Below are 14,868 nucleotides of genomic sequence, written 5' to 3'. Positions count from 1 at the left end.
TACTGAGAAGCACTCAGACCTTTCCAAGTTGGAATTTTGGAGTATTTTGGAGGCTAGAAATGCAAAAAGGCAGTATCCTCCTTTGGAAAAGGGCTAAAGGGCTGCTGGATTGGTGTAGAGGAGCTCCAGGTCTATGAAGCATGGGGGGAGAATGCTATTGATAGTATTAAACCCCCTCCCCATGCCCTGCATCCATAGCTGGTTCATAATTTTTTGTGGGTACGCCTCACGTGGAGGTATGTAAGCAGCAAAAATAAGAGGTGTGGAGTGTGTGTGTGTTCAGTGGTAGTATGCACCATGGGGTCCTCAGCCTGGCCCCCGGTGTCCAGGTGGGGGACTTGGCTGGGACAAGCTGTGGATTCCCAATCATGATTTTTAATATGTATTAGGAAAAGCCATCTCGATGCGCCTTCATCCATGTATCTAGCTATTTCTTGGTCATTATGCAGTGATGTCTGCCCATACTTCCCTTGCTCATCCTCATCAGCCTTGTCCAGTAGAGCCTGGCCAATTAGACCTGTGGTCTCCTGCAATGCCCTACGCCCTGTCACATCTCAGCTACTATTTTTGTTGCTTCACAGCTAGCAGGGTCTGGCAATGCCGTTAAGCATGTGGCTGGTAGCCTGATTCCCACACACAAACTTTCCACCCAGTGCTTCCTACAGCCAGTGATTCAGCTCAAAACTGGTCTTTGTGGAGGAACCAGCCCTTGTCTTAGAGGATGAGCAATGGAGACTCCCTGAACTCCAGTGCTTTTTACCCAAAAAAGAGAAGATTTCACTTAATTTCCAGTCCAGGCACACAGATGATTTGCTCCCCATTGCTGGATACTCTCACCAGGAGTCCCACTCTGCAAGGAGAAGTCTTGCCCCCAACGAGGACCTGGGAGCCCTGAGCCCACTATTCCCTGTGGAGACACCGCCGCAACCGCACAGTGCAGAACAGCCTCCCACAAACCACTTGATGCTTTTTAATTAGAGTATTTTGCTTGGACATATGTTTTTCATGTTACATCGCTTGGTGTGAATACAAAGAGGCCAGTAGACACTAATACATATGACACACAGGCACACGCACACAGAGTCCCGGCACCACCCAAAATGGTGGGGTGCAGGGGAGGCTGACAGAGCTGTGAGTGGAGGGATGAGGGTGGTGGTGGGGGAAAGCTGGCCCAGGACAGCCCTGGAAAACATTGCTATGCTGCATTGTCTACTGAGCGTGCTGTGGGAGGCAGGGATGGCTGGAGGCTCACGAAAGCAGTGGTGGTGGTGGGGATGATGGGCATGTGTCTAAGGATGGGTGGGATCCCTGGGACAGCTGGATTATGGCAGCTAGGGAGGGGAGAGAAGCATCAGAGATGGATGGTGAGAAGGCAGTTCGGCTCCCAGTGTAGCCTCGGCTGGTGTAACCGTGCTCTTGTCACCAGAGTGCCTTGGGTGGGAGGGATGATGGAGGAAGGGGATCTCCTAGCAGCCCTGTCTGGCTGGTGGATGTCTCCGTGCAGCATCTCATTTGCTTTTGGGGGAGCAACCGAGGTCCAAAGTCACTGCTGCATCCCAGCTGGATGTCACAGTCCTTGAGGTCCAGTAGACAGTGCTGCCAACTCTGCCTGGCACGCTGTGGTGTTGGGCGACTGAGCCCAGCTGAGCTTAACAGAACAATACACAACACCCCACCATATGAGCTTTTATGAAAGCAGCCAAACTCAGCCCGATGCACAGCACCAAGAGAGGTCTCCCACATCTACCACGATCCACTCAGTGTTAGTGACACCAGCACCAGGTCTTGGTGGACAGTTCTTACCCTTCCTGTTGCCACACACCCAGGCACGTGCTCCTTTGAAGCCTGGATTTTGGAAAGGCACACCAGGCTCCTTCCCTTGCATCCCCCAGACACAACACGGCTTCAGCCTCCTCTCTGCTGGCAGGTCCCATCTCTCCTCCAAAGCAGGCTGGTCCACACTGCGTGGCGTCGGGTGGAAAATGGGACAACCAGCCAGCAGATTAGTACAGGCAAACGAAGATGGAGAAAAGCCCACTGAAATCAAGGGCCTGCCCTTGCTGTGAGTGGTTCAGGTCTAGTTGGGACTTGCAAAGAGCCATTTTATACAGCAACACACACAAAAACACAATAAAATCATCAGCTGTTTCCAATCCTAATAGCCAAGTCTGTGTTTGAATCACAGCTCAACACAGGCTTGGCCTCAGTCTTCCAAGCGTGGGGACTTCAAAACCCCTACATCCATATTAAAGCTTGCAGTAAAGATTGTCCCAGGGATAATTTGCCTGGACACAGGAGGCAAAAGAGGATAATTTATCTTCCACGCTTCACTTCCAGCTGAGCCCGTAAGTTGGGAAAGATGTACCTTACTCAGCCTCTGGCAATCACGGCTCTGGGGGAATCCCCGGGCAAGGGATTGTCCTGCAGGTCACCCTCAGCCCTGAGTCAACGTCCAGATACTGGCATGAAATGCAGGATTTTTTTTTTCCTTTTTAATATTTTAAAAAATAAATAAAAGAAGAAACAAAACTTTAAAATTTGTTCTTTAAATATTTCCAGCATTGCACGGACAGCACTTTAGTACTCTAGCCTGTTCGATCAGTAGTTTGTTTATTCTGATTGCTAGTTAAAATGTCCTCCTCGCAGCCTGCTTTTTCTTTTTGTCCTTCTTAAGAACACAATGTATTCTTCTGCAATGTCAAAAACCAAGCCCAGTGTTTGTTGGATAGCTTTCCAGCACGGGTCGGGGCTCTTACTCCTCTTCAAACCTGAAATGCCCATAACCTCACCAAAAGCTGTTAGCATCCCGATAGCTCTCTCTTACTTAAGAAAAAAACCAAACCAAACCAAAACAAGCCACACACACACACACACACACACACAAATCCTCTTCCAAGAGCCTTTACGATGCCAACCATTGGGTTCAGGCAAACCTCCTGCCTGAGTGTCTATGCTCAGTCACTGTCTGAGAGCGGTGGTGTCCCCTGGAAATTTTTGAGGTGTAAGATGGAGTTGGGGTGCAGGGTGGGGAAGGAGAATGGGAGGTCAGAGATAGTCATCTTCGCTGGAAGAGGAGGTGGGATTTGAGCCCTCAAGGTTAGAGTCCAGCGAGCTCCCTGATGGTGTTCGGCTCATCTTCCACAACTGGGAGGCAAAGGTTCTCCCCCAGCTGCACGGGTATCCCACAGGCCTCAGCTGGTGAATTAGTCTCATGGCCACCTGCCAGTGGCTTCTTGCAGTTCACTTGCTACCCTTTGCACTCCTCTGTTTGCTCATGGCTGTTAGCATCTGGCTGATGTACGAGGTCAAAAGATCATCCATCTTGTACCCCTGAGGAGGAGAGAGAAGATGTTACCTGCCTTTAGAGCACAGTTTACAGTCTCTGGCTCGTGCCTCCTGAACACATTGGCGACCAGTTGTTGGCTTTCAAGTTTTCAGGTACATTTGGACCTGTTCCACCATTCTTGTTGGGTGAAATGACACCACCACAAGGAACACAGTCCAAACGTAATTTGCAGTGTTGAGATGGAGGCACTCACTGTCCCAGGATGCTGTTGAGGCTAAGAATGTAGGGAGCTTTGTATGGGACCTGGATTTTTAAATGGCCAACAAAATCCTGAATGCCTCAAATTAATAACAATTAATCCAGCAGGAATTTTTATCTTTCATGATTTAAGATAGTCTAGGAGAAGGTTTGTTCTGTGACTGTTACTAGGGACAAGCTGGGCAAAGAATCTCAGTAAAAGGGTTCAAGAGTACCCTCTGAGCACACATCTGCTTTAGTATGCTTTTCAGTCCAGTGACAGGGAGCAGTGCCCTATGCTCCTGAGATGGCAACGTCCCAGGCACCTCAGGCTTGCTCGTAAGTTGGATGATGGACCAAGTGAGAGCCCTGATCCATTGAGCAGAGCCATGGGAAATACAGAAGAAAAAAACACACTGGGGACTCTTCTAAGAGACCACTTTCAGCCCAGAGAATCCCTGAGACATAATTTGCCGGAAGCATTTAATTTTGCCTGCCGAAGTCAGGATTTGGTCTAACTGTGCCCAATAATCTTTAACATTTCTTACCAGGGAGGTCTCGCAGAGTAGTTTGCTTCCTCTCACAAGGTTGCCAATGGTTATATGGAAGTATGTGTTGCCACTGCTCCAGTTGGAGATCTTGGTGAAGGGGTGAGTGATGAGAATATCCTAGTGGGAACACAAGACTGACACTCAACACACCAGAGCCTCAACTTTCATGAAGGGCTATGGGGACCTCTCATGTCCTCATTCACTTTCCATCAAAGCACACCAAGGATGTCTACTGCAATGAGATAGTATCATGGCCTCATGTGAATGGCAGTGAGATGCAAGACTCTGGATCTTCCAGTGCTTGTGGAGGACTACCTTACTAGAATTACCATGCGGCTGGTGGAGGTAACTAGTGGGAGGTCATTTACTCCAGCTCCTGTCCTAATGTCTGTGAAAGGATTAAGGAAGGAGTGTGTGTCCTCCAGTTACAGGGCTTTAACAGTTGATGGTCCCAATCCATCTCCTGTTGAAAAAGGCTGGGCTATCTCTGTGCAACAGTGAATTTCTGTCTCCAGAAACTTTTCTGGCTATCTAGCCTTTCTAATAGGTTTAATGAGAACTCCTGAAGTTCTGAACAGCATGCTCTTTGGGATGACCTCTGTGATGGGTTGGGGGGGTGGGCTCAGGAGCATCTGGTGAAGATCTCAGTTTTGCTTACCTTGGTTTTGGGATCAATGAGGCTGACTCCATGCTTATTGATGGCAATTAGAAGGATTTCTGGATAATTTGGCTCTGTAGTTTGCTGTGGGAAATGAGATGAACTGGTTAGGTGATGTGTCATGTAAAATCAGACCCCCCTATTTCCTCTCTCCCTGACTTCTCCTCCCAGCATTTGGTGGGTCACTAAATGATATCCAGTTTATTCGTTACAGATAAACATAGAGCTCAGTAAGGTATCAGCAATAGTCAGGGCCGTCTAGTTAAGTACAGAGCTAAATGTGTCATACCCAGTGGGTCAGTTGCTGACATTGGCAAGGAAGAGTTGTGACAGGCTGGCAAACCCCATACATCTCCTTTCCCCTCCAGTCCCCCTGCTTGTTTTCATGCCTGCTGCTGTGGACCTCCAGGCCAAGACTACACTGCTCTGTCCCCTTCTGATCTTTCCATTCAGTTTTGTTCCTGCTGGTAAACCCTTCTCCCAGCCCTGTGCCATGAGGACCTTCAATTTGTTCCGTTGATGAGGAAGGACACAGGGGATGGGGGCTCAGCTCCTGGCCCTGCCGCAGATTTCTTGGCTACCAAGTCACTTTTGGGGGAAAAATCACAGCATATAATCAGATCCCTTATGCCATCTAAGATGGACATGACAGAAAATGGGGTGCTCAAGTTCAAGGAACTGATGACTAATTTCAGCAACTTGTTTCCAGCCCAGGCTCACTGTGTGGTCATTGAGAAGAAGGAGTTGTAATAAGGTGTCCAGAGTACTCGGACAGACTTCATGACTACTGGCCTCTACTGTCTTCGATGGTACCGTGGTGCTATGGTGGGTGGTCTGGATTTGGTTCATGGTGGGTGCAGACACATCCCTTGGAAAACCACACGTTCCCCTTTGCCTTGGCAAAACCGAGAATGGCTCTTGGCTCTTCTGGAGCACAGCTCCCAGTGTAGACCCAATGACTGAGATATGCCAAAACTCTACAATGCCTCTGTCTGTGTAATGAGGCAGGGCAGCAATAAATGAATGTGTCAGCCCTTTACTGATAGAGAGTCTCACACTCTTTCCCTGCTTCATCACGGTTGTCCCAGTCTGGTCCAGACACTGGGACAACCCCGCATACCTGGAACCCCACTGTGATACAGGGCTTCTGACCTTGGCTAAAAGCTGCCAGAGAACCCCCGAGCAGGGTAGGTACCTTCACTTCAAAGAATGCTGATCCAAACGTAGGCCACTTGAAGATAATCTTTAGGAAGGCAAGCTTGGCTTCTTCTCTTGTTTTGCCCGCGTGCTTATTGTAGTATGCCACGATGGACTGCAACAGAGAACACAACAGAGCTGGAGGGTTTGCACTACCTAGCACCAGGGATGTTTGCAGGGAAGGAACATCAGTCCCACAAAGATGGTTGATTCCAGTCTCTCCTCCAATGAACACTTCACAGAAGTGCTGGCTGGTCACTGGACCAGGGCCTGAAACCACAGCAGGTCCTTCTTTCTTGGATGAGCTGTGCTGGTGACTCCGTTAAAAGGATTGTAAGTTTTGATCCTCCAATTTATGCAGCAGAGGAGACTGAGAGACCTTCAACCCAGCAAAGCTGATAGCTCACTGGTTGGGCACATGGCTGAGTTCAACTCCCAGGAAACAGAATGGACTTATAAGACTATTTCTTGTCAGTGAGATACCTATGGTATTTTATGGCTCTAGACCATATGGCCCTCCCTGTGTAAAGCAGGGAGAATTACTCCTCTACTCAGTAGTCTGCCTTAAACCACAGACCTTTGCATGAGACCGTCTCCCAGCACGTGTCCCTATGGCGTTGCATCCACCACTACAGCCACAGCCACATGCAGCACAAAGAAAACACACTGCAAGGCACGCGTGTATGAACAGGCATGTACAATTTCTCCTCTTGGTGATGTTGTGGAGGCTGCAGCTCTGCTAAGGCTCAAGAGGGACCATGGGTCACTCATTCTGCCAGCCCCTCTTCAATGTTGAACATTAGACAAGTCACCCGAGAGATTGGGCTTCCCCCAGACAGGCCTGGCACATGACTCAAGCTGCTGTTTTACCCTTTTCCAGTCATCTGGAGAGAGCTGCCGGACGAGGTCCTGAGGCACCAGCTCCTTTAGGAGCTTGGGGATGCTGGGGAAATAGGACTTGTCATCCTCAAACTTCACCCGGTAGATGAGAGCCGCCAGCTGCAGGACCTCTTCCCGCGTGCACTTGTGGTAGCCACGCAGGTACTTTGGTAACTCCTGCATGGAGGAAAGAACAATTCAGAGACAGAGGGGATGACCATGGACCTTCACGCTCAGATGTTAAATTGACTTTGTGGGGGTATCCAGCCCCCGGTTAAGAGTCTGTGCCCTGGGAACACTCGCAGCAGTTGTGTTGAGTGTGGTGGAGAGGCAACTGCTCAGCTGAGACCACACTAGATGTTTAAAGATCCTCTCTGGTGTAAAACAGTCTCCTGTAACATGGAACAGGGAGGTCCCTACATCTTGTTCACCCTCCCTCATCCCAGGAAATTCACCCCTACTAATGGCCACTCGGAACTGAATGGGTTTTCTGCTTTTTTTTGCAATTTTAAAAATCTATTCCCTCATTATCAAAAGTGTCTGAAAATGTGTCAAGTGACTAACTCAAGCATTAAGGGATACAGTCATGTTGGGATAACCACTTTACCGAGGCAAGAACACAGGGAGTGTATGTGTGTGTGAGAGAGCACTTTGGGACATGAAGGTGTCTCTTCCATCCCACAAGAAACAAGAACAGAAGAACTGTAACTTCTTACCTGACTGCTGGGACCATCACAGCTCATCTCCATGAAAGGAGGTAGCTGAAAACACTCAAGATGCTTCTGAATTCAGCCTCCCTGCTAAGGCTGCCAGCAGGACATGCTCTCTCCTGTTTTTTGCTGCCCACTGAAGAGCAGCTGGCCCAAATCCCAGCTAGGCTGGTTACCCTAAAGTACATGGGTGGCCATGCAACTCAACAGCAGTCTTTGTAGTGCTCTATTTAAGGCAAGAGCTCTTCCTACTTAATGCAAGACTTCGTCCCTCTGCAGATGGACAAAGTCTTTGTAACCCATTCCTAATTCCTCCCAAGTCTCCACTGCTATTGCAGGCTCCCGGAGTACCTGGTAATAGTGGAAGATTGAGTCTGCCATCGAGTCCTTTCCAGGCATTGTGTTGGTCCACAGCTTTTTCATGAAGAACACTTGGTAGGTGAGGGAAGGCACTATACCTGTGCAAGGGAAGCACAGAGCAGATATGTAAGAGCAATGCTGTGAGTACCAGCTGGCAATCGGTGTCCCTGCAAGCCAGTGGTGCCCATGTGCTGGCACAACCTGCAAGGACAGGGGCACTCACAAGGCCAAATGGACTCTGACCTTGCAGAGAAAACCACATCTTTCCCCGGCAAAGCTTTAATAAAATGGAAAGAGGGTCTGGATTCATTTGCATGACTGTACTTCAATGGTAGTGCTCATGCCAGATGCAGGACAGAGGAACTGCACCCTGGAGGCACCTGTGTCTTGCAGCCACTGATATATGCAGCAGAACTGCAGCCAGCTCCACTGCCCATGTGGGCAGCAAGGTGAGATGAATCTCACCACTGAAACCATCCCACAGGCAGGTCCTGGAGAGCTGCCCACCAGCAGGTACTCCTCGTAGGGGCCAGGTCTAGCCCTGGAGCAGAGGTCTTGCTGCTCCTGGACAGACCATGATGTCCTCAGGGCTGGTGCAGACAGCACACCCACAGTAGTGTGGCCCAAAAGACGGGGCAGACGGTGTGGTCAATTTTGTTTGAAAGGGCTGGAGGGCTCTAGGAGGGCTCTGTGTGGCCCACAATGGAGAAAAGTCACTGTTACCATCTTTCGCCGGTCTTGCTTTCTTTATCCAGTCCGTCAGGTGCCTCACAAAGTCAAAGAAGAAATCTCCCTCGGGCACACTGATGACCTGGGGGACACAGCACATGGTTAAAAAGGCTGAGCAAGTGGCAAGAGGTCACAGGCAGGGTTGGCCATTGCCCCATCTCATGTAGTTCTTGCTCACTGCTTTGCCCTGGTTACACTGATGTGTTACAAACTGCTGACATGAGAAAGCCACTGCCAGCACCTTGCTGCAGGCTCTGTCTCTAATTTCACCTATTACTCCTTGTTGCAGCTTCCTGTTTCACTGGAGCAATTAATTTCCCTTCACGATGACTATCTCCATAGATTTCTCCCAGTTGCCTGAGGCAGCTCTAGAGCTGCACGTTTTTCTTACTTAGTCCTTTCTTATAAACCCAACTCAGCAACAGGCTCTGAGAGCTTTGCCTGTCTGTGTTTTAAGCCCTTTGGGATGAAATATTAGGAAAAATTTCTTTACTGAGAGAGTGGTGAAGCACTGGAAGAGGCTGCCCAGGGAGGTGGTGGAGTCACCATCCCTGGAGGTGTTCAAGGAACGTGTGGACGTGGCATTGCAGGACATGGTTTAATGGGCATGGTGGGGTTGGGTTGGTGGTTGGAATTGATGATCTTACAGGTCTTTTCCAACCTTAACGATTCTGTGAGTCTGATTCTGTGATTGCTGTAAGTCAGGGCTGTGGGACTGCAAATCTCACCTGTGGCAGGTTGGATCTGACTTAGAAACACCACACTGCTTGCAGAGAACTACATCTCACCTGTGAAGACGCAGATAGCTCTGGCTCCACCAACGTGTACCCACTGGAAGGTAGGTCACCCCAAGTGCCTCAGGGCTACCCCACCCTCTGGGTGGGTCACTCACCTTGTCGGAGATTTTGACGAAGAGGCTGAAGCCCTCAGAGGACTTTAGGAGCAGCCTGTTGGAGATGTTCTGGCAGAAGTCCTTGGCTTTTGTGCTGGACTCCACCTCAAATGCCTACAAAGAAAGGAAGATCCTCACCACTGCTACCTCAAGGTTAATTTCCACTTTATGCTCTCTTTGAGGAACTCCAGGCTCAGACACAAGAAGGGATTTAGGTGCCCACCACCGATGAAATCAGTGACATTGCGGATGGTGGCTCTAGGCATAGGAAGGGATGTTTGCAGAAGCTCAGCCGTGCTACTGCTGTACCGTTGTGCTTTGTGATGCTCTTATCTATATCCTGTGCTGGCTTATCCAGGGATCCCCAGACAATGCAGGAGATTTTTCTGATCTGACAGTTCGGTCTCAGAGCTATTTGTCTAGGGGGAGAGAGATATACCTCCAGGCTGATTTGTCCCAGCTGCCTCTGCACTGATGGTGAGGAGGTCAGATGCCTGGCTTAGACCAAATGCCTGACTTCTGGATAGCTGAAGAGAGGGGAGATGACTCCTGCTTCATGTGTGGATGGGATATCTAAAGGACTGTCCCAGCACCTGTTTTGCCTTTTGAGCTGTGCTCAGCATTTGCATTGCCTCAGTTTTGCTCTGCCCACTTAAAGAGATTTATTTCATAGCAGTTTAAGGAATTTAAGCTTCTGACCATCACGTGCATGACTGTGTTAGCCTGAACCACCGAACTACCAGGACCCATATTCCATATCCCATGAAAGACCAGCCTGGAACTCAGTGCTGCTGGTGTTCAGCAGCCCTTTGGTGCAGATGCATGTTGTACCGGGGTGATGCTCCTCTGCCACCTGTGTGATTGCCAAGGCCAAAAGGATCACAGTAAACTCATCCAAGTGCAGAAGTCCCCACTGCCTCCTTCTACTGGCTCTCACACAGATGCAGTATCTGCAAGGACATGCATATCTGCTCTGGCATCAATATAACGAGCTGCTTTATTAGCGTGTAAGATGCTTAATGAGAGGTTCCTGAGTGCAGATACAATTTCTGTGTCATCTCAGGTCAGAAGGAATCATCTCAGTTACCTACTTGCTGGTGCTGCCATAGTCTGCCCAGTCCCCAGGGAGTCCCATCACGGTACCCGGCTGGGTATAGTTAGGTGGACAATATCTGTGGGTCTAGGCTGCAAATAACTAATACCCAAGGCTTGTGAACCGCTGAGAGTGAACAGAGATGAACCCACCCAGTTTCCTTCTCTCTGGCTTCATACTATAAATACTGCAATGATCACCAGCACAGCACCCACGTCTTGAAAAAGGTGAATTGCAGTAAATCAAATCCCTGAGCTGGTCAGAGTGGATAAGGATGGGTTTTCCTTACACTGGTCTTGTCCAGAATCTTCTGGGAAGGCTGAGTTTTTCTGAATCAGAACCAATATTAGCCTTTTCTGAGATTTTAATAAGAAAACCGACACCCATCCTGACAGAAAAGAAGAATTCCCTTCTCCCCCGTTTACCTCATCAGTGTCATCAGGGAAATAAACCTTGTGGAAAATTTGGGTGGTTTTATGTTGAATGGCTTCTACTTCTACTAGATGAGGTGGGTACTTCCTGGATCCATTCCTGCAAAACAGGAGGTGGCAAGTGCCACGGCATCAAAACAAGAATCCTTTGTTTAAATCTTCCATTTTTATACATATGCTTTAATGAGTTACTTCTGCAACTTTCTTAATATTAGGTTTTTCCCCTCTAAAAAGAAGAAAGAAAAATTGTAATGGGTAATGTGTATTTGCTTAGGTTGTAGGTGACTTAAATGGAGCTGGCAGGACAAAGTTGACTTAATGTCTATTTTTTCCCCAGACAGTTTAATAGTGACATTTTCCACCCCATGTCCCTTTCGTTCAGCTTGGTTGAATGTAGAGAGAGGCTGTGAGCTTTCACTGCCTCCACAACCAGCCCAGTATCTCCTATTCATATTTTCTCATGCATATTTGGATGCTGTGGCATGGTCAGGACTAAGAAGTCTTTTGGTGCCGTACCTCAGGGCTTTCTGGAGTCTCTGGATGCAGTCTGCAGCCAAGGGGTGATGTTTCCGGGACTGCAGAAACCTCTGGACATGGGACAGGAGGATGTTACTTGGAGGGAAAAGGCCTGTACACAACCACAACAGCTCCCAGCCTTTCTCTTCACTGTACCTACACGAGGAGAGACCCAGGAGGAAAAAAATCACTCACGGCACAGACACTTCTGATCTGCTTTGCCCAACACAGGCTCGTGCATTCGGGCCAAGGAGAATGACTCTTACTTGATGTGGTTGTCTGTGAGCTGCTTGAGGGTCTGGCAGTAGATTTCATCCTTCAGAGGTTCGGCTTTCAAGGCACCTTCAAATATTTGGTCTGTCAGCTCATTGACTGAGCGGGTCCTTTTGGATGGGTAGTCACCCATATACTTCAGCACTGGTGGGAGGCAGGGGTCAAGGATCAGCTAACCGGGATGTTTGGGGAAGCCCTTCTGTTGATGATGTGATTAAAGACATCCTACATATGACTACAGAAGTGGCTGCAATTTGACGGAGGGGCACAGTTATGGTAAAGGCTTTAAATTGCTTTAGGAGATATCCAGAGAGCTCTCTCCTTTTATCATGCACCATCTCAGGGTGAAAGAATTTCTTTACCATAAGGATGTGTAGACCTAAGAAAGCTGTGTGTGATTATGTGTTACCTGATCACACATACAGGTACCATTGTAAAAGACCAGATTTTCAGCGGGTGTCAGACACCAGTGGAGCTGCAGTAACATAAAGCAAATGACGACCTTCACCATCATGTCATGTTGAAACTATCCTGCATGAAAACAGGCCATGGTTTTCTGAATTAACATGTATGACACAGCAAAAGGAAAAGGGCTTCCCTGGACAGTGAGAGGATATCAATGAAGGCCATGCAGGCTTCTTGGGACAGCTCCTCGCTGCCCAGGATCTTCTTCAGCAATGGCTGTTTGATGGGCTCACGGGTGTAACACCACAGCTTGTCCTTCCCGCGGCTCTTGGTGATCATCACCCGGCTCAGGGTATGCTTGGGAGGTGGCCTGGTGGCCAAGGAAAAGCAAGAGGAAAGGTGGAAGGGTTACAGAAATAAAAGGGTCAGCTTGCAGCCAGTATTTCACCTGGGAAGGTTGTTCACAGCACCTGGCTAATGAACTCTCACACCAAATGGAAATTCACAGTTTAGCAAGTATCCAGCTCCAGTTCTGCCCAAGGATAATCACGGTGCTGGATGGTCAGGGCAGCAACACTGAAAGAATATTGCCTAGCAGAATAAGCCTACCAGGGTGAAGACATCCCAGAGGAGCTGGTCTGCCTGTTTGGATTGTCATTCCATCTGACCAGGAGTGGGAGTTTTTGGATCAGCCTGGTCAAGAGTGGTGCACATTTAAATCTTTGGAGCGGAGATGAAAATGTCCACACTTAATTCAGCTGCTGCCTCTACGGTCTGAGACCGTGTACGGGATCATAGAAAGGGAATATCAGACCACTCAGCACAGCTTCCCACACAATACTAAATTTCACACTGTTACACCTGTGCTGAGACAATCTGAAGAAATCCTTCATAAAACCTTGTCTGTGGAAAACTTACAGCTCAAATGCCATGACCTAAACTGGAGGTTGCAGTTGTACAAAGTCACACAAAGGCACTTGTAGAGTCTTTTCCAGTAGCCAAAAATGTCCTGATTTTCAAGCTACCTGGAGATGTATTCCTACTCCTATAATTTTTGAAGATGGTTTAAAAAAATCACCTAAAATAATCATAGGAAAATTCCTCCAAGGTGTATGGCTTCACCCTCTCTTCACTGTCTGAAATTGCCAGCTGAGAGGTTCTGATAACATCTTGTCGTTGGTCAGGGGTCATCGTGACCAATGCCTGTGGGATGAAAAGGTCTCTGTCACCCGGTATATTTGATATAATATATCTCTGATGTATTCGGAGAGAGGAAGGAGATACAAAATGAAAAGAAGAACAGTGAGTGAGTAAGAATAACCCATTAATTCCAGTTAATAGTCAGTAAGAACTCTGCAATTGTAATTTCTCCGTGCCATTCTCAGTCACTAATGCAAGGAATAACAAATGTTCCCATAGTGTGGATCATTTCCTAATGAAGATAATGTGCTTTCGGTCCTATAGCTCCATATGTGAATGTGCCCACCAACCCCAAATACACCTACAAGCAGTCAGGCCAACTAGAGGGATGTAGCAGGATTTGTGGATATTCCAAGTCACAAGCTTGTGGTGTTCAAAGACCAGAGAAAAGGCTGAGATCACTTCTGCCTTGGACACCTTGTCACCTCTCAGCCACTCTGGTATCCACCTTATTGTTGGGGAGACTCTGGCCAGATCTAAGTTCTTCAGAAAGGCTTTGACCTCCTCAGGCTTTGTATCAAGTTGTGCCATTCTGTAAGACAACTTACCACGATCTCCAGCGGAGGCATGGTGACTGTAGGCAAGACATAGACCGAATCAGTTGGGAAATCCCCTCTCTGCTTGGTTCGTTCATTGAACCCGTTAGCCCATCCTGAGTTCATCACATGTTCTCCTGTGTCCTGGTCCAGAACTATGAGGTCACCTTTGAGGAAGCTGAGGAACCCAGATTCTTCTCCCACTGCAAGAAGAACAACCATCAGTTTCCTTTTTTTTTTTTCCAAATCCCTTTGGAGTAATTAATCTACCTTTACGTTTGCCACTGGGCTGGGCCATTTACTTACCTGGGTTTGGGTTATCTTGGAGAGTGACCACATACTTGGATCTTTTCCTTAGTCCTTCCAGGAAGGTCACCACCAGGTCCCGGATATCCTCTGCATTGTTGGAGGTGAAAGTGTATTCATCACCTTTAATGGTGGCCAAGGTGAAACTCTGCCCTTGCAGCTTTCCCCCTCTGGGATATATTTTTGTAGGAGACATAAACAGGAAAGATAATGACATCATGAGGCAAAGCCTGGAAAAAGACTGGTTTAGGGTGATATCACCAGCTACGTCTATTCCTCCTTACCTGCTGCTTGACACAGCTGTGATCTCTGGGAAAGAGAGCTCTAAGAGAACCTGCTCTTGTTCATCCACAAAGTACACCCCTGTCCAGTTGACAGCTACAATCACATCATTTTTAGGCAGGCTTGGCCCTGGATTGAAGACAAGATACACAATCAGTTCATGAAGGGTCTTAGGATATAGAAAATGTGTGCATTTCAAAGGAGGATGCAATGATCAAAAACCTCAGTGTTATTTTTAGTAAGAGAAATAGTGGCAGACTCATAGCTTAAGCCAATGCTAATCAGGATGCACCAAAAAATGACATATCTAAAAAAGACCAGCTAGAT

At 48.1% G+C, this 14,868-nt stretch overlaps 1 protein-coding gene across 5 annotated transcripts in view; it reads right to left on the bottom strand.

Annotated features, from left to right (window-relative positions):
• Nucleotides 1-3,240: 3,240 nt before the first annotated feature.
• MYO7A (myosin VIIA) overlaps nucleotides 3,241-14,868 on the bottom strand; it is a 61,765-nt gene continuing 50,137 nt past the window's right edge. For 4 of the 5 annotated variants that reach the window (XM_059826860.1, XM_009810077.2, XM_059826844.1 and 1 more), the window contains 16 exons: nucleotides 14,544-14,670; nucleotides 14,260-14,429; nucleotides 13,966-14,156; nucleotides 13,296-13,420; nucleotides 12,430-12,587; nucleotides 11,806-11,959; nucleotides 11,540-11,695; nucleotides 11,018-11,123; nucleotides 9,500-9,613; nucleotides 8,602-8,689; nucleotides 7,870-7,976; nucleotides 6,800-6,985; nucleotides 5,928-6,044; nucleotides 4,733-4,816; nucleotides 4,072-4,191; nucleotides 3,241-3,330 (listed from right to left, as the gene is read on the bottom strand). In XM_059826860.1, coding sequence (XP_059682843.1) covers nucleotides 3,241-3,330; nucleotides 4,072-4,191; nucleotides 4,733-4,816; nucleotides 5,928-6,044; nucleotides 6,800-6,985; nucleotides 7,870-7,976; nucleotides 8,602-8,689; nucleotides 9,500-9,613; nucleotides 11,018-11,123; nucleotides 11,540-11,695; nucleotides 11,806-11,959; nucleotides 12,430-12,587; nucleotides 13,296-13,420; nucleotides 13,966-14,156; nucleotides 14,260-14,429; nucleotides 14,544-14,670 — 2,093 coding nt within the window. The remainder of the gene's footprint in view (nucleotides 3,331-4,071; nucleotides 4,192-4,732; nucleotides 4,817-5,927; nucleotides 6,045-6,799; nucleotides 6,986-7,869; nucleotides 7,977-8,601; nucleotides 8,690-9,499; nucleotides 9,614-11,017; nucleotides 11,124-11,539; nucleotides 11,696-11,805; nucleotides 11,960-12,429; nucleotides 12,588-13,295; nucleotides 13,421-13,965; nucleotides 14,157-14,259; nucleotides 14,430-14,543; nucleotides 14,671-14,868) is intronic. The other variant, XM_059826873.1, reaches the window with a different exon arrangement.

This window comes from Gavia stellata, chromosome 1, assembly GCF_030936135.1.
Source record: "Gavia stellata isolate bGavSte3 chromosome 1, bGavSte3.hap2, whole genome shotgun sequence".
Taxonomy (NCBI): Eukaryota; Metazoa; Chordata; class Aves; order Gaviiformes; family Gaviidae; genus Gavia; species Gavia stellata.
Note: the sequence above shows the minus strand (reverse complement) of the source record. Positions and strands in the feature narration are given on the sequence as shown.